This window comes from Pan paniscus, chromosome 18 (assembly GCF_029289425.2).
Source record: "Pan paniscus chromosome 18, NHGRI_mPanPan1-v2.0_pri, whole genome shotgun sequence".
In the NCBI taxonomy this organism is placed as follows: Eukaryota; Metazoa; Chordata; class Mammalia; order Primates; family Hominidae; genus Pan; species Pan paniscus.
Genome location: NC_073267.2, coordinates 76,430,009 through 76,447,301, shown reverse-complemented (window position 1 = coordinate 76,447,301; position 17,293 = coordinate 76,430,009). Strand labels below are relative to the sequence as shown.

General features: G+C 55.1%; 2 protein-coding genes across 6 annotated transcripts; one reads left to right on the top strand and one right to left on the bottom strand.

Moving 5' to 3' along the window:
- Positions 1-251: 251 nt before the first annotated feature.
- On the bottom strand, positions 252-13,167 carry CES2 (carboxylesterase 2). Of its 5 annotated transcripts, none has more exons than XM_034940379.3 (12): positions 11,719-13,167; positions 7,109-7,313; positions 5,992-6,133; positions 4,995-5,128; positions 4,655-4,913; positions 4,128-4,226; positions 3,704-3,844; positions 3,502-3,582; positions 3,099-3,243; positions 2,564-2,701; positions 1,978-2,050; positions 252-1,516 (listed from the first exon to the last, which is right to left on the bottom strand). In XM_034940379.3, the coding sequence occupies exons 1-12, from the start codon at positions 11,765-11,767 to the stop codon at positions 1,330-1,332; spliced, it is 1,653 nt and encodes a 550-aa protein (XP_034796270.3). In that variant the 5' UTR covers positions 11,768-13,167; the 3' UTR covers positions 252-1,329. The 5 variants fall into 5 exon arrangements, with proteins under 5 accessions (XP_034796270.3, XP_034796268.3, XP_034796272.3 ...); XM_034940377.3 differs by having other exon boundaries at positions 11,816-13,044; XM_034940381.3 differs by having other exon boundaries at positions 11,551-11,958.
- CIAO2B (cytosolic iron-sulfur assembly component 2B) lies at positions 13,093-15,456 on the top strand. Its single transcript, XM_055100303.2, has 5 exons — positions 13,093-13,295; positions 13,452-13,529; positions 13,777-13,902; positions 14,696-14,741; positions 15,221-15,456. The coding sequence occupies exons 1-5, from the start codon at positions 13,161-13,163 to the stop codon at positions 15,316-15,318; spliced, it is 483 nt and encodes a 160-aa protein (XP_054956278.2). The 5' UTR covers positions 13,093-13,160; the 3' UTR covers positions 15,319-15,456.
- The last annotated feature ends 1,837 nt before the right edge of the window (positions 15,457-17,293 follow it).

Genomic DNA, 17,293 nt, shown 5'->3' with positions numbered 1-17,293 from the left:
TCAAGGGATTCTCCTGCCTCAGTCTCCCTAGTAGCTGGGACTACAGGCGCGTGCCACTGCACCAGGCTAATTTTTTGTTGTTTTAGTAGAGACGGGGTTTCACCATGTTAGCCAGGATGGTCTCGATCTTCTGACGTGGTGATCCACCTACCTTGGCCTCCCAAAATGCTGGGATTACAGGTGTGAGCCACCGCACCCAGCCTGGCCACTCACAGATGTAAGAGCACTTGGGGCTTGGGGAGAGGCAGACAGAGGCTTTTTTTAGAATTTATTTTTAGTTTTTCAGACCTCTCAGGGATGAACGGACATAGGCTTCTGACACTTAGGTGTGGGCAACATTCTTCGAAGCACCTCCCTCAAAGTGGAAAAGGCCTGGGGGCTCAGAGGAGAGAAGAGAGAAGGCAGGGAGAGGGTGGAGGTGAGGAAGGGAGGAGGGGGCCCAGGGTTCAGTGGGGTGTTGGGGAGGGTGGGATTCCACTGGGGTCTGCCCATCCACAGCTCAGTGGGGGGATCTATGGAGTGTTCTAGCAAGAGAGGACCCGTGGCAGGCTTGGTAACTAACATCATGCAGTCGCTTCTTCTATTCTCTCTTATTTTTTTGGAAACGGAGTCTCGCTCTTGTTGCCCAGGCTGGAGTACAGTGGCACAATCTCAGCTCACTGCAACCTCTGCCTCCAGGTTCAAGTAATTCTCCTGCCTCAGCCTCCTGAGTAGCTGGGATCACAGGTGGGCACCACCACTGAGCCCGTCTGATTTTTGTATTTTTCATAGAGATGGGGTTTCACCACGTTGGGCAGACTGGTCTCAAACTCCTGTCCTCAGGTGTTCTGCTCACCTTGACCTCCCAAAAGTGCTGGGATTAGGGGCATGAGCCACAGTGCCTGGCCTATTATTCTCTTTTTATTTTTATTTTTCTCATTTTTTTCCCTTATATTTTGTTTTCTTTGCTTTTTAAAAGTCTTTTTTACTCCTCACTGACTTGAAGCTCAAAACTTTCCTGTTTAGCTTCTAATCACACACTCTCTTTCTCTCTCTCTCTTTTTTTTTTGAGAAGGGGTCTCACTGTGTTGCCTTGGCTGGTTGGTCTCAAACCTCTGGCCTCAAGCCATTCTTCCATCTTGGCCTTCCCAATAGCTGGGATTACAGGTATGAGCCATCATGCCTGAGTAAATTCTTAATAAATGCTTTCTGAATGGATGGATGGAAGTATGAATGAATGGCTAAGTGAATGAAGGAATCAACTTCTTTCTCCTCAGTGGGTGTGTGTGGGCACAGCAGGCTGACCCTCGCCTGTCAGCGAACCCACCCCCTCCTCCCCGGCACAGGGAGCTACAGCTCTGTGTGTCTCTCTTCAGGCTCCTCGAGCTCCTGGATCTTTTGGGGCAGCGTCTTCTTCCAGAACTGGAGCCTGTGGGCCTTCAGAGCCCGGCCCACCGCAGGCTGTAGGTTCAGCTGCAGGTATTGCTCCTCCTGGTCGAACAGCGGCCAGTGTGGCAGACCCTCGCCATTGGGGTTCCTGTAGACATGCCGTCCCAGCAGGGCGGTATGAGGGTCACTCTGAGCCCCCGAAGCCCAGACCTGAGCACCCTGAGTCTGGTCAGGCAAGGCAGCCAAGCAGGCCAGGTGGGCTTGCGGAATGAGCGGGGAGGCTTCCAGAAACAGGAAATAAGCTCCCTCTGGCTAGTGTGAGCACCAGTGGTGGGGGGGCGGCCAGCTCTGTTGTGTCCCTCTCTCTGAGAGGGAGGCCCTGACGGTGGCACAGCACTGGCGCCCACCCTCCAGGTAGACTGGAGAGATAGAGCGTGTCCACTGCCCCACACACCCCCACCCTGTCTGAGTGGGTCCCGGAGCTCGGGAAGGGGCCATCATGTGATGAAGGATGCGGGTGTGCTCTTGAGGTCACCCCAGACTAGGAGAGCACTGGATGGGCACAAGTCCCCCAATCGGGGAGGTTGAGGCAGAGGTGTGCTGTCTCACCCATTTCGCGCAAAGTTGGCCCAGTACTTCATCATCTTCCTGCTTAGCTGCTCCTCTTCCTCAGTGAATTTAACTGCCGAGAGGAAGAGGACATGTGTCTTCATCAGGATGTCCACCCTCAGCATCCCAGGTGGAGCTCGTCCTTGGCCCCCGAGACCTCGGTCCCCAGTCCTGCTTCTCTGCTTTTTCTTCCACTGCCCTCGGAAGCCAGCCCTCCCCTTCTCCAAACTTTCCCCGTAGACCAGGCTCTGGCTGACTCCATCCTGGGCTCCTTCATGGCCCCAAAGGCCCCTTCTTCCTTCTATCTCTGGGAGTCATTGAAGAAATAAACATGTCTCTGGAACACCTGTTCTGCACCAGGCCAGACACCCATGGCTGGGGAGAGGCAGAGGCAGCACAGTTCACAGTCTGAAGAGTCGTGAATTCTAATCCTGGTGCAGCTTTTGGAGCTATAAAACCTTGGACACCTGATCTCATCCTCTCTCTGAGCCTCAGTTTCCTTATCTGGGCAGTGAGGACAATCAATCATCTCTCAGAGACCCAGCCAGAATCCCAGCCCACCTCCCGGGAAAGGAAGAAGACTCACCGTAGTTGCCCCCGAAGAAACTTCTGAAAACAAAAGGAAGCTCATCACCATGGTCTGCTTTCATGTGCGGTGGCCTGATGTTCTTGAGCCAGCTGGGCTGATGCTGGAACTCGTAGAAGTACACAGGGGCCCGGGAACCTGTGGGGTGGACAGCCCATGACACGGTGGTCCCTCCCCTGAAGACTTCTTGCCTCACCCATGGTGATAAGATACCTAGGTCCAAAGCTGGCTGGAATCTGGACAGTGGGGTGTGGAGCCCCAGGCTGGGGCAGGAACAGAGGAAGGGACTTGCGATTCTTAGCTGTGTCATCTTGGGCAAGTCACTGAAGGTCCCTAACTTCAATTTACTCGTCTGTGAAATGGGGGAAATGTCGGATTCTTGGCCTAGCCATGAGGATTTACTGCAATGATGGACATCAAGTGTCCCCGGAGCCCAGTAAACATGATTGCGGACCTGGACAGCAGCAGGTCTCACCTGGGACCCACAGCCCTGAGCTATACCCTGCCAGCCAGGCTTTGGTCCAAATATACTCACACTGAAAATGTGCTACTTGGAGTGCAGGGATCACAAACATGTAGTCTGCCATCATCTCTTGGAACTGGGCTTGGAGGGTCTGGGGATCCCCATTGTCCCCAATGTACTCCTCCATCAGCAGGTCACCAAATGTAGGAGGCAACATCTACCCCAGGTGGATCAGGAAGAGGCAGGTTAGACTGGATGCCAGGGGCAGGGAGGAGGTGGTCTCGGGCTTGGGGATGGCACAGGAAGAGGGAGCAAAGGCGAGGCTCTGTGATGACCCCACCCCTAAACACACACACACCCAGGCCTTTGCTCATGAGGGTCACTACATAGGCAGGGTATCTGGGGGTTGGATTTCCTCTGTCTCAGGACAGGAGAGGAGCCTGTCTCCAGTGGCGAGGGACCCCAGGAGCCTTACCATCAGCGTTAACATTTTCTGCAGAGCAGCCTGGGAGGCCTCTCTGTCCATTTCCTTCTGGGTATCATAGATCCTCATGACCTGGATGGCCAGGAGAGAGTCTGTAGCTGGGGATGGGATGAGCCTGGAGCTATGAAGCCCTGAACACCCCCCCCTACCAGATGGGCTCCCCAGGCACTTGTGGGCTTGGGTTGGGGCTCACCTTGGGGATGACCCAGCCAAACTCATCGTTGTTGACACCAACGATGCTGGGGACAGGTTGAAAGTCGGCAGAGGCCAGCAGCTCCTGGGGGTGCCTGGGCAGGAAGACCCCATCCACCACTCCGGGGATCATCTTGAAAGGCTGAGGGGAAACGCAAGGTCAGGGAAGAAGGTCAGGTCCCAGACATCTTCCAATGCCCTCTGAGTACCTTCCACTCCTTCCTGGTTTATCCCCGGATGCTCATACCCACCCCAGGAGATCAATGTTTGGCTCAGCATGCACCGACCTTCAGTCCCCACCCAGGGCTATGACACCCAGGCATGCAGATGAGGTAATGTGCCCAGGGAATATGAGGGCCGTGCAGGCCTGCCAGCCCCATGCCTATTGCACCCCTTCCTCTACACCCACATCCATTTAGACCAACCTTGTTAATTGCAAGAATCTCCTCTTTACTCTTGCCCCGCAGGCAGCCCACCAGGGCCTCAGAGTCAACTTGGTCACAGGAAGACAGGTTGGCCACCACCTGCAAAGGGACCAGGCAGGGGCTGGCTCATCCTTCCAGGTAGAGGAGAGGAGTTTGCCCAAGGCCCTGGCCAAGGACAGGGGCACCCCAAATCTCAGAGGGTACTTCGTATAAGTTCCTGCAGTTCTGACACTGTTCCAACTCAGAAGTCCCAGACACAGGGGCCATCCCATCCACCTAGATGATTCTCCTCATGGTGGGGATCCCTAGGGTGACAACTTTGCACAGGAGCCACTGAACAAGCTCGGCCTCTGCAATGGCAGAAGGATGTGAATTCTGACCCTGGAGCCCCCCAGCAATTCCACGGTAGGCGGCAGCTCCTGGAGCATGCTCCCGATGGCCCTTGTCATCCCTGTTTAACAGACAGAGGCTCTGAGGGGTATGAGGGGAGGGAGCAGGCCTAGGCCTCTGCAGCTGAGGGCACTCACCGTGGAGATGACATCACCTGAGCTGGCAATGAGGCCAGGCAGGAGGGCCACGCCACTCTCCATGATGGCTCCGTGGAAGAGTCCTTGGGATATGGGGGACACAACAAGCGAAGACACACTCGTGCCACCCGCAGACTCGCCAAAAATGGTGACACGGTCAGGGTTGCCTCCAAAGTGGGCGATATTCTGCCGGACCCAGCGTAGTGCAGCCACTTGGTCCAGGTAGCCCCAGTTGCCGGTTGCGTGCTTGTCTCCAGTGCTGAGAAGTAGCAGGGACAGGGATCACAGGGCTGTCCTGGCCCCGCTCAGCCCGGGTTGCCCAGCCCAGCCCTAGTCTCACCTGAAGAAGCCCAGGACACCCAAGCGGTACTGGATGATGACCACCACCACGTTCTCCAAGGCGGCCAGCATGGAACCATCATACAAGGAAGCCATGCCAAAAACAAGCGCACCACCATGGATCCACACCATCACCTGGGGAAATCAAGGCAGCTACCCTGATGCTCCCACCCAGCCCAAACCCCACCATGGCCACTACCTAGACCAACCAGTGCTTTGCCTCTGTCTACCTCCCCATTAGATCTCCAGCACAAATTCATTACATGGGCAAATGGTTAGGCACCCAAGATCTATCAGGAAGACTAGGCCTCCCAATCTTTGCAATCGAACCCCCCTGTATCAAAGCCTGGGTTCATTAACCCTAGAAAATTCACCAAAGTGGAAAGAAAAGGGGTGTCTCCCTGATGGCTCCACATGAACATTAACCAAAAATGTCCTTAGCCTGAACCACATAGTGAGACCCCATTTCAACAGAAAATGTTTTAAAAATGAGCCAGCCATGGTGGAATAGGCCAGTAGTCCCAGCTACTCGGGAGGCTAATCGGGGAGGATCACCCCGGATTTCGAGGTTACAGAGAGGTATGTTCATGCCACTGCATTTTAGCCTGGGCAACAGAGCATGATGCCATCTCTAACAAAAAAGTTTTTGTGTGTGCCCATTCTATAGGCCCAACAGATTATCCATGGCTGGGGTTCTTGGTCACCTCAAGGTGCAGCCCTTTGGCACTTAAGTGGATCTCCTGCTATGAGTTGGCTGAGTGAGTCCTGGGTCCAGCCCAGAGCCACAGCCTTTGACCTCTGGGAGCAGCCAGAACTCTGTGACCCCATGTCCAGGGGCCAGCTGCCCAGTCTGGGTAAGGAGCATTTCTTGGACCTGATAGTGAGAAGCTTCTCAGCATGGTCCACTCTGCAGCAGGGCCTGAGCTAATATTGTCCTTTTCAGCTTCTTGCAGAAGAACTGTCCTCCAACCCCCAGTGAACTGTGGCCTGACACCCACCGGCAGGTTAGAGCCTTCATGGCTATGGGCCGGCGTGTAGATGCTGAGGTACAGGCAGTCCTCGGACATGGAGACGGAAGGGTAGGTCACGTTGAACTGGCTAAGAAACTCTGACTTCACTGGGGTGAGGTCCTGTAGACACCTGGTAACCAGGGCAAATAATCAGTCCAGGGGCCGGGCTGTGGCCAAAACCAGACCCTGGGTTCAGAGGTGCTCCTAGCCACCCTCAGACCCTTCCCACAATATCCTGCTCACATGTGATCCCTCTCAAAAATCCCTTCCCACCAAGTTACAGGCCACAGGCTCTGGGGAAGCTGGGATGGAGCTTGGACTTCCAGGGAGGCCTGGAGGTTATTGAGGACCTTGGGTATCATTCCTCCTGACGCCGGAAACCTTGACTCTTAGGGGTTTCTATGAGAACCATTGGCTGCATGTGTTGACATTCACCACTATATTGCTGTACCCCGTAAGGCCTGGGACAGGGGAGTAGCCCATGTATGTGTGCTACCTGAGTGAATGGATGTTAATTTCTCATGAGAAGGGCAGTGGGATGTCTCTCATCCCAAGTCTAAACTCTCAAAAACTCATCATTCCTACATGGCCTCCAGTTGGAAACATATACATATACATATACATGTCTCTTGGCCAATGGCTCCTGGTCCTGTCAGTGGACACAGTGACTGTGGAGAGTGCAGGTTCCCAGAAAGCTACCACTACTGTTCTCTTCAGGTATTTGCAACATCTGCCACTAGAGTTAGGGGCTCCTACAAGGTTCACAGAGCCAACCCGAACCTTTCCCAGAGACACCTGCCACTGGTGGCAGAGAAAGCTCGGCGTAACCAGAATCTGGGGAGATACCTGTCTCTGCCCCTCCCTTCAGCACCTGGAGCCAATGTCTTCTGAATGCCAAGCTCTGATCCAGGAGTCTGAGAAGTTATTCTGCCCTCCTAAGCCTCAGCATGCTCATTGGAAAAATGCACGTGGGAATCCACGAAACTCAGAAGGAAAACTGGCTGTGGGGGTTTAGATGAAATGATAACTGCAGCCTAGCTGAGCTGAGAGCACCCCCACCCCTGCCCCAGTGTCTGGAGTTTCCTGGACCCCTTGGAGAGCTTACATGGCTGGATGGGTGGTTCCATCCCTCACACCACTCCAAGATTCAGGGGGCTCAGGGGGTGCAAATCGCAGCGGACCTAGAGGTGGCTTGGCAAATGGAATTCCCAGGAAGGTTTGGACCCCGGCATTGGCGCCCTTCACGTGGACAAGACTCCCCAGCACCTGCCCTGTGTGTGTGGTCCGGATGGGACTGGCAGAGTCCTGGCCTGTGGGCAGAGAGACAGACATCACGGTTGGGTTTGACCAATCGACTGCCCTCCCAACTGTTGGTATTGCTGCTTCCTTGCCATCCTCATCTTAGCTCAAGGGACCCTGATCTATAAACACGGGCTTTACAAACTTCCTGCCTGTAACACTCCCTTCCCGCTCTGGCTTCCTGGGCCTGTCTCCATCCCACCAGGCTGAGGCTCCTTGGGGCCAGGCATCATCATTCAGCCCTAGGACCTTCAAACAAAGGGTCACATGCCCTTGATGGGACTAGAGTGTCCTTTCAACTGTGTGCCAGGTCATGTGACAGTAGGATGATGGTGGGAATTAGGCAGGCAAGTTTCCTGCCCTCAGGGATGTCATGCCCAAAGTGGCAAGAAATGATGTAAAGAAAGCATCATCCAAACCATGAGTGATGTTGGTGAAAAGAGGTGTAAGAGAAAAGTATGGCTGTGGCTGGGATATAAAAAGCACAGTGGCTCTCCCTCTCCCTCTCCCTCTCCTCCCTCTCCCCACGGTCTCCCTCTCCCTCTCTTTCCACGGTCTCCCTCTGATGCCAAGCCGAAGCTGGGCTGTACTGCTGCCATCTCGGCTCACTGCAACCTCCCTGCCTGATTCTCCTGCCTCAGCCTGCCGAGTGCCTGCGATTGCAGGCGTGCGCCGCCACGCCTGACTGGTTTTCGTATTTTTTTGGTGGAGACGGGGTTTCGCTGTGTTGGCCGGGCTGGTCTCCAGCTCCTAACCGCGAGTGATCCGCCAGCCTCGGCCTCCCGAGGTGCCGGGATTGCAGACAGAGTCTCGTTCACTCAGTGCTCAATGGTGCCCAGGCTGGAGTGCAGTGGCGTGATCTCGGCTCGCTACAACCTCCACCTCCCAGCCGCCTGCCTTGGCCTCCCAAAGTGCCGAGATTGCAGCCTCTGCCCGGCCGCCACCCCGTCTGGGAAGTGAGGAGCGTCTCTGCCTGGCCGCCCATCGTCTGGGATGTGAGGAGCCCCTCTGCCTGGCTGCCCAGTCTGGAAAGTGAGGAGCGTCTCTGCCCGGCCGCCATCCCGTCTAGGAAATGAGGAGCGCCTCTTCCCGGCCGCCATCCCATCTAGGAAGTGAGGAGCGTCTCTGCCCGGCCGCCCATCGTCTGAGATGTGGGGAGCGCCTCTGCCCCGCCGCCCCGTCTGGGATGTGAGGAGCGCCTCTGCCCGGCTGCGACTCCATCTGGGAGGTGAGGAGCGTCTCTGCCCGGCCGCCCCGTCTGAGAAGTGAGGAGACCCTCTGCCTGGCAACCGCCCCGTCTGAGAAGTGAGGAGCCCCTCCGCCCGGCAGCCGCCCCGTCTGAGAAGTGAGGAGCCCCTCCGCCCGGCAGCCACCCTGTCTGGGAGGGAGGTGGGGGTCAGCCCCTGCCAGGCCAGCCGCCCCGTCCGGGAGGGAGATGGGGATCAGCCCCCGCCAGGCCAGCCGCCCCGTCCAGGAGGGAGGTGGGGGGGTCAGCCCCCCGCCCGGCCATCCGCCCCATCCGGGAGGTGAGGGGCGCCTCTGCCCGGCCGCCCCTACTGGGAAGTGAGGAGCCCCTCTGCCCGGCCAGCCGCCCCGTCCGGGAGGGAGGTGGGGGCGTCAGCCCCCCGCCCGGCCAGCCGCCCTGTCCGGGAGAGAGGTGGGGGGGTCAGTCCCCCGCCCGGCCAGCCGCCCGGTCCGGGAGGTGAGGGGCGCCTCTGCCCGGCCGCCCCTACTGGGAAGAGAGGAGCCCCTCTGCCCGGCCACCACCCGGTCTGGGAGGTGTACCCAACAGCTCTTTGAGAACGGGCCATGATGACAATGGCGGTTTTGTGGACTAGAAAGGGGGAAAAGGTGGGGAAAAGATTGAGAAATCGGATGGTTGCCATGTCTGTGTAGAAAGAAGTAGACATGGGAGACTTTCCATTTTGTTCTGTACTAAGAAAAATTCTTCTGCCTTGGGATCCTGTTGATCTGTGACCTTACCCCCAACCCTGTGCTCTCTGAAACATGTGCTGTGTCCACTCAGGGTTAAATGGATTAAGGGCGGTGCAAGATGTGCTTTGTTAAACAGATGCTTGAAGGCAGCATCACCACTCCCTAATCTCAAGTACCCAGGGACACAAACACTGCGGAAGGCCGCAGGGTCCTCTGCCTAGGAAAACCAGAGACCTTTGTTCACTTGTTTATCTGCTGACCTTCCCTCCACTATTGTCCTATGACCCTGCCAAATCTCCCTCTGCGAGAAACACCCAAGAATGATCAAAAAAAAAAAAAAAAAAAAAAAAAAAAAAAAAAAATCTCCTGCCAAGTTCCTGGACCTGAGCCAATTTTTAGACCCAAAATCCATTGACTGAAGAAGTTAGGTGCGAGGGAGAAAGGAACCGTGGCAAGCAATGGGGTTAATGATTCCCCAGTTCTTCCCCCAAAATGATCTATGGCTGTTTACTTGTGCAACTGTATACTTTGTAAAGGGGAACACCCAAGCAGTTCTAATACTGCTGGACTCAGGTTTGACTTGACATTGATACTCAGAGCCTGAAGTACTATCCTAGCCTTCCTGTTTAAGTGAGGATATACGGGGTTCAGGTAATACATGAAAAGCAAATAAAAATGGAAGGTCCAAAATTCAAAAAAAAAACAAAAAAAACAAAAAAACAAAACACAGTGACTGGCCTGGGGACCATAGTGGGACTCTGTCTCTGCAAAAAAATCAGGAAATAAATTGGCGGGGTGTGGTGGTGCATGCCTGTAGTCCCAGCTGTAGAAAAGCCTGGCCCCAGAAAGTGGGTGAGTTTATGACCGTTTAGATGAAAGTCAAGGACAAGTGCACACATCTATTCTTGTGTAAACTGCTGGGCACTGTGTGTACTGCGGTGTCAACAAGCAGTTTCCAGTGTGGGCCATGGGGACTTTGATGGCCCCTGAGGAGAAGCCAGGACTGGTTGGGTAAAAAGAGGATGGCACACATCACCTGTACCCTCCTATGGCTTGTCAATTATTTTTTCTGAATGTGGGTCCGACCCAAAATTTTGTGTACATATATATTTGTCAGACAAGGTCTCCATCTGTTGCCCAGGCTGGAATGCAGTGATGTGATAACAGCTCACTGCAGCCTCCACTTCCTGGGCTTGAGATCCTCCTGCCACAGCCTCCCGAGTAGCTGGGAGTACAGGTGTGTGCCACCATGCCTGACTTTTTTTTTTTTTTTGGTAGAGACAAGTCTTGTTGCCCAAGCTGGTCTCTAACTCCTAGCCTCAAGTGATCCTCCCATCTCTGCCTCTCAAAGTGCTGGGATAACAGGTGTGAGCCACTGTGCCTGGCCCAAAGTATTTTGAAAGGTAGCCATCTGTGAGGCCAGGCAAATCTTCCTGCTGGGCTCCTGGTGAACTCTAGAATGTGGTCAAGGGCAGGCATGGGAGGAAGCCCTGCAGGAGTGCACCATGGGGCGGGGGAGTATGGACTCCACCTGCGCAGATTAAATTGGGGAAGGGTTGGAAGAGACAGTCAGATCATACACTTAGGAGAGTTTTGGGTGAGAAGACCAAAGGCCGAAACACTCCCCCAGCTTCTGATAAGGGCCTGGAGAAGCCTGGCAGGCACACAGAGCCTTCACCTTTACCCTGGAAGCCAAGTTGTGCCCTTGCCCAGGATGAGGTAAATGGCATGAGGGACACCACAAGCTCTTTGGCTCTTGTTTCTGGAGACAGATTTCTGCTTTTTCACCCAGGCTGGAGTGCAGTAGTGGGATGAAGGCTCACTGCAGCCTCAACCTCCCCTGCTAAAGTGATCTCCCACCTCAGCCTCCCAAGTAGCTGGGACTACAGGTCACAGGCCACCACAGCCCACTAATTTCTTTTAATTTTTTGTACACTCCGAGTCTCACTATGTTGTCCAGGCTGGCCTCCAACTCCTGGGCACAAGCGATTCTCCCCCTTGGCCTTCTAAAGTGGTGGGATTAAAGGAGTGAGCCAATTGCACCCAGCCACTGTGGCCTTTTAGATCTGCTTTAGGATTTGGCGCCTGGGGGCTTCTGTTCCCCAAGGACCACTATCCTTGTCTGAGGCCCCTTTGGAGGGCTCAGGGCATCCCCCCTGGCCAAGGACGCCACACACTGAGAGCCAGATGCTGCCAGAAGCTATTACTGTTATTACCGGCCGGCAGCACCCGCTACAGCCACAATCATAAGAGGGAAATGGACTGAATCCCCACACCCCAATCCCTCACCCACTCCGACCCCAGGCTGCCTACCCGGCCTGGCATGTCCCGTCACTCCTGGGGCCCCTGTACTCCGCTGGTTCCTTGCCGTGGTGTCCCCCAGCCCGACCCTTTCTGTGCTTCTAGGAGCCCACCTTGGGCGGCGGGGAGGCGTCGCGTGGGGCTCACGAGTTCCACGCTGTCATCTCCACCAGCTCCTACCTCCCAGGCGCCTTCCCTCCCGCACTGTCAGGTTCTGCCTCCGCAGCATTTGGCAGATCTGAGCCCGGTCCCTGTCGCCCCTCCGAGGGAGCCTCACCCTGGCCCCGGACAAGAAGCAGCAGAAGCCCACAGGCCACCGCGCTCAGCCGCGCACGAAGTCTGTGCAGCCGCATGGTCGGCTCGCTGGTCTCGGTTCGCTGCCGGCGGACACGCTGCTGTTCACCCAGAGGCTGCCCCGGGTCGGTCCAGCCGTGGATCAGTGCCTTGCCCAGCCTTGGAGTTTGGACTGGGCAGGGAGTCGGCGGGGTGCGCTGGCTTGGGCCGGGAAAGGTGGGTGTGGTAGGAGAGCGGGACTGAGCAGTCATAGGTGGGTGGGGATCTAGTGGCAGGCAGGCCCGGCACGGCCACTTCCCTTTGCCCGGGCTCCTTTGGCATCCTCGTAAGGGGCTGTGCCACTCCTGCAGCCCTTCCGCGATCCAGGGAATCCTCTCTTCAAACCTGTCCTTGTCCACAGGCCCGATGAGCGTGCTGGGGATCGATAGGAGGGGGCAATAAACTAGAATTGGAGAACCCAGGAGGGCTTCTCTGAGGAGGTGCACGTTCAGGATCCCCCAGATGGAGAAATGGGAAGGAACTTGATCGGGGTGAAGGAACCGCTTGAGCAAAGGCAGGGAGGCGTGACGGCGCCCTTCATTCTGGAAGTTCCTCCTTGCTTTCAGGACTCAGTTTCCTGGGTTCCCCTTCACGGCCCCTCATCTCCTTACAGTCCAGGGTCTGAGGGTCTCCGCGGTCCCCTCCCTACTCAGTCACGCCATTCTTTTGAAACGTACACGTGACCGCGGCACTTCTTAAGGAGCGCCCCCCTTTTCCTCGGTGGCTTTCAGTTTCCTCACCTCCCGCGGAGACCACGGCCATGGTCATTTATCCACTTGACAAACATTTCACGAGCGCCTGCCGGTCCAAGCTGTGGGGACGCCGTACTCCCGGGCCTATGGTGCAGCAGGGGAGGCAGGCGCGTCACCGGGAGGTCCCGAGACACTAGGAGCCCTGCCAGGCCAGAGGCGACCAACCGTCCTGGATACGGGAGCTCCCGGCCAGCCTGACTTCCAGGTGGAAGCGGTGTGGGGATCACCTCCGACCGCCTTTAGTGCCCCCTGAGACCTGGTTCTGGCCTCTACGTTTCAGCCCGCTACTGGCTCGCACGACCCAGCGCCGCCGGGGTCCCTTCTCAGCGCCTTCTGCTCCAACGACCATCATGTTCCCGGGTCCGAGCAGCCAGGGCCGCGGTCACCGCTTCTCTCACACCTCAGGCCGAGAACCCACAACGCGACATGTCCCTCGCGCAACTCCGTCGCCACGCCACGCCCCCTTCCCGTTCTCCGGAAGTGCGCAGGTAGGAGCGGAAGCGCACGCCTGCTAGGATCAGCGGTGGTGGTTCCGCGATGGTAGGCGGCGGCGGCGGCCTCCTGGAAAATGCCAACCCCCTCATCTACCAGCGCTCTGGGGAGCGGCCTGTGACGGCAGGCGAGGAGGACGAGCAGGTTCCCGACAGCATCGACGCACGCGAGATCTTCGATATCCGCCGCTGCTGGGCGCGGGCGGGTTCCGGGGGCTTGCGGTGGGGGGAGCAGTGATGTCGAGCAGCTGGTGGAGCCGCATCCCAGCAGGGCGTTCCTGGTAGAGGGTTCTGAGTGGGCAAGGGCGCAGAGTCCCTTTTCCTTCACTTCCCACATCTGATTCGCTCCATTAATGACCCGGAGCATCCACTGACGCTAGAGGAGTTGAACGTAGTAGAGCAGGTGCGGGTTCAGGTGAGTCACTTCCGAGGGGAGCGAGTTGTTCCAGAGAGTCAGAAAGGTTTCTGTGCACCAGGAGCTGGCGTGCTCTATGCTCACGAACACCAAAGGGTATCTTTGGGGAGGGAGATTGTTGTGCCTATTTTATGGGTGTTGAAACTGAGGCCCATAGAAGTTGGATGATTTGCCCAAAACAACAAACTAAGAAGAGGGACCTTGGGCTGAGGGTGGTTGACTCTTGACATCTCCCCTCCACAACCAGGTTAGCGACCCCGAGAGTACAGTGGCTGTGGCTTTCACACCAACCATTCCGCACTGCAGCATGGCCACCCTTATCGGCCTGTCCATCAAGGTCAAGCTTCTGCGCTCCCTTCCTCAGCGTTTCAAGGTCAGTTGGAACTGAGCCCCGGGAGTGAGACCGGGCATAGAGGGTCTACTGCTGAGGATGGGGACTGGGAGAGCATGAACATGGAGAGGACATCAGAGTGGGGCCTAGAAGGATCCCCATTAGCAGAGAGGAAACTGGGAGGAAGCTTTCCAAGTCGATGTGACAAGAATAAAGATCTGAGCTGGAAAGTGGAGAAAAGTATTGAAGAGTGTGGCAGGAAGGGCAGTAGGGAGCGGCAGATGGGTTTGGACCAGGGGTGGGGCACAGGCAGGCCTTTAAATCAACAGTAGTGGGCCAGTTCTTTGGATAGAATTGGAATAGCTAGGGCCGGGCGCGGTGGCTCACGCCTGTAATCCCAGCACTTTGGGAGGCTGAGGTGGGTGGATCACCTGAGGTTAGGAGTTGGAGACCAGCCTGGCCAACATGGTGAAACCTCATCTCTACTAAAAATACAAAAATTAGTGGGGTGTGGTGGTGTGCGCCTGTGGTCCCAGCTACACGGGTGGCTGAGGAAGGAGAATCAAATTGAACCTGGGAGACAGAGGTTGCAGTGAGCCGAGATCGCGCTACTGCACTCCAGCCTGGGCAACAGAGCAAGACTCAGTCTTGGAAAAAAAAAAAAAAAAGAATTGGAATACCTGTGGATGGGTTTGGGGTGTAACGGAAGGGCCAGAGTCCAAAGGCATGATTAGGAGGAAGGATCAGCTGGAGATGGTGGCTGAGGGTCTGGGGGCTGCAGGGAAAAGTGTGGGTCGGTGGGTGGGTGTTCAGGCCCTGGTTATCTCCCTCCCAGATGGACGTGCACATTACTCCGGGGACCCATGCCTCAGAGCATGCAGGTAAGTGTGGACTGGTGGTGAGGGTGTTGGCCCGGGCACCCCCTAAGCAGTCTGAGGCTTCCCCCTTGCACAGGAGTCTATGGGCAAGACTGGAGATGGGTAACTGTGTGAGTGAAATTGCCAGAGACTCCTCAGTGTGGGTTATAGCCTAGACCGAAGCTGGCCTGAGAAGACTCTCCTTTGCTTACCATGTCCTCTTCTCCCAAATCCCCTCTCACCAAATATACAGGACCAGAGTGTGTCAGGCTTCAGCAGCGCAGGAGGCAGCCTGGGGGAGGGATCCTAAGAAGGCAGATTAGGTGGGCTCAGGTGGTTGAAGTAGCCTGATCAAGATGTGGGGTCCTGGGAAGGAGGTGACAGGAGGGCTCTGTTGCTGCGGGGGACATATCCTATATAGAGGTTCAGAGGTAGGGCTGGCTAGCACTCTGGCCAGAGCCTAGCTTTGACTCTGCCTTCCCCACACCCTTCTTCCCACCTAGTGAACAAGCAACTTGCAGATAAGGAGCGGGTGGCAGCTGCTCTGGAGAACACCCACCTCTTGGAGGTTGTGAATCAGTGCCTGTCAGCCCGCTCCTGAGCCTGGCCTTTGGCCCCTCAGCCTGCATACTGGTATCCTGGTCCCAGCTCCTGCCAGGGCTGTTACCGTTGTTTTCTTGAATCACTCACAATGAGAAACTAACATTTTGCTTTTTGTAATAAAGTTAATTTATATTCAGTTCCCAGCATTCCTTGGTGTCTTTCATCTTGGTGGAGTCATTTGGAGTTTGAGGGGGGATGGTGGTAGTAAGTGCCTCTGAAGGGTGGTATACTTGCAACTTTTCGTAAAATAAAATCAAAATGGAAAGAGTAGTGTACGAATGTGCCTGTATGCTCACCACCACCAGTAGAGTCAACAGTTGTTGACATATTGCAACACTGGCCTTATTTATGTGTGCATATATAAATATCAGTAAGTAAGCTGCAGAGACTTGACTCTTCACTTTGAAGTACTGCAGCTCCTATAGTCAATATAAGCCTGTATAGCCACAATACTTTTATCTGATCAGAAAATGAACAGTATCTCAACACCATCTAATACCCAGGCATATATGGATTTCCCTCATGTGTCATTCATAGTTGTTTTTGTTTTGTTTTTGAGACAAGGTCTTACCCTGTTGCCCAGGCCCAGGTGCAGTGGCAAGATTGTAGCTCACTGCAGCCTCCAACTCCTGGGTTCAAGCAATCCTCCAGCCTTGGCCTCCCAAGTAGCTTGGATTACAGGCATACACCACCATTCCTGGCCAAATTTTTTTTTCTTTGAGGGGACAGAGTCTTGCTCTGTTGCCCAGGCTGGAATACAGTGGCACAATTATACCTTTCTGCAGCCTTGACCTCCTGGGCTCAAGCGATCTTCCCACTTCCGCCTCCCGAATAGCTGGGACTACAGGCATACACCACCGTGCCTGGCTAATTTTTAATTTTCTTGTAGAGACAGGGTCTCCTAGGTTGCCCAGGCTGGTCTCTAGCTCCTGGGCTTAAGTGATCCTCCTGCCTCACCCTCCCAAAATGTTGGGATTACAGGTATGAGCCACCCCAACCAGCCCAATCAAAAGAATATTTATTTATTTATTTATTTATTTTTATTTTTTATTTTTTTGGGTAGAGATGAGGCCTTGCTGTGTTGCCCAGCCTGGTCTCAAATTCTTGTCCTCAAGCAGTTCTCTCACCTGGTCTGCCAAAGCACTGGGATTACAGGCTTGAGTATCACACCTAGCTGTTTTTCAGTTTTTTTAATTCAAAAAAACATTTTGTTAAGAGGTAGTGTATTGCTCTGCCACCCAGGCTGGAGTGCAGTGATGTGATCAGAGCTCACTGTAGCCTCAACCTCCTAAGCCCAAGTGATCCTCTTGACTCAGTCTCCTGAGTTGCTGGGACTACAGTCGTGTGCTACCATGCCAGGCTAATTTTTTAAATTTTTTGTAGAGACTGGGTCTCCCTATGTTGCCTAAGCTGGTCTCAAACTCCCAGGCTCAAGCCTCACAACCTGCTGGGATTACAGGTGTGAACACCACGCCCGGCCCTTTGTCTTTTTTCACAGTGATTGTTTGGAAAAGTTCAGAGAAGTCCCAGTCCTGCAGTCTGATTTGTTCCTGATTTGTGTTGCCTTTAACTGGAAATTGGTCTAAAGGCCTCAGTGAGTCCAGGTTTGAGCTTTTTGATGAAAACCCTGCCCAGGAGTGGCATATATATTTTATAAGCCCACTAGTAGGTGTGTGATGCCAGCTTTTCCAGCTGTTAGTGATGGCCGTCTGGTCCCTGATAAGGGCAGTGACATCAGACTTCTCTGTTGAAGGGAACCTGAGGCACCCTCTCAATCAGCCTTCCCAAAGGCGTGTGTCACCCCCAGTGTTGAGTAAGAGGGAAGCTCAGCACCGTGAAGTGACGTGCTCGGGTCTAAGGCCTCTGCCTCCCCTTGGCCCTATGCCCAGATTGCATTTGGTCACCTGGACAGACTGTAGGGCTTAGACCTTGGCTTAGCTGGTTAGGATCGCTTTCCCAGGGGGAACATCCTT

What these genes read in the sequence shown, in the direction of transcription:
- CES2 (XM_034940377.3), bottom strand. Translation starts at nt 12,083, where the DNA reads ATGACTGCTCAGTCCCGCTCTCCTACCACACCCACCTTTCCCGGCCCA. An exon ending in GGAACCACCCATCCAGCCAT is followed by an intron (nt 6,134 to 7,108) that starts GTAAGCTCTCCA and finishes CCTGGTTACCAG; the next exon opens with GTGTCTACAGGACCTCACCC. An exon ending in CCAAGTAGCACATTTTCAGT is followed by an intron (nt 2,702 to 3,098) that starts GTGAGTATATTT and finishes TCCACCCCACAG; the next exon opens with GTTCCCGGGCCCCTGTGTAC.
- CIAO2B (XM_055100303.2), top strand. Translation starts at nt 13,161, where the DNA reads ATGGTAGGCGGCGGCGGCGGCCTCCTGGAAAATGCCAACCCCCTCATC. An exon ending in TAGAGCAGGTGCGGGTTCAG is followed by an intron (nt 13,530 to 13,776) that starts GTGAGTCACTTC and finishes CTCCACAACCAG; the next exon opens with GTTAGCGACCCCGAGAGTAC. An exon ending in CCATGCCTCAGAGCATGCAG is followed by an intron (nt 14,742 to 15,220) that starts GTAAGTGTGGAC and finishes CTTCCCACCTAG; the next exon opens with TGAACAAGCAACTTGCAGAT.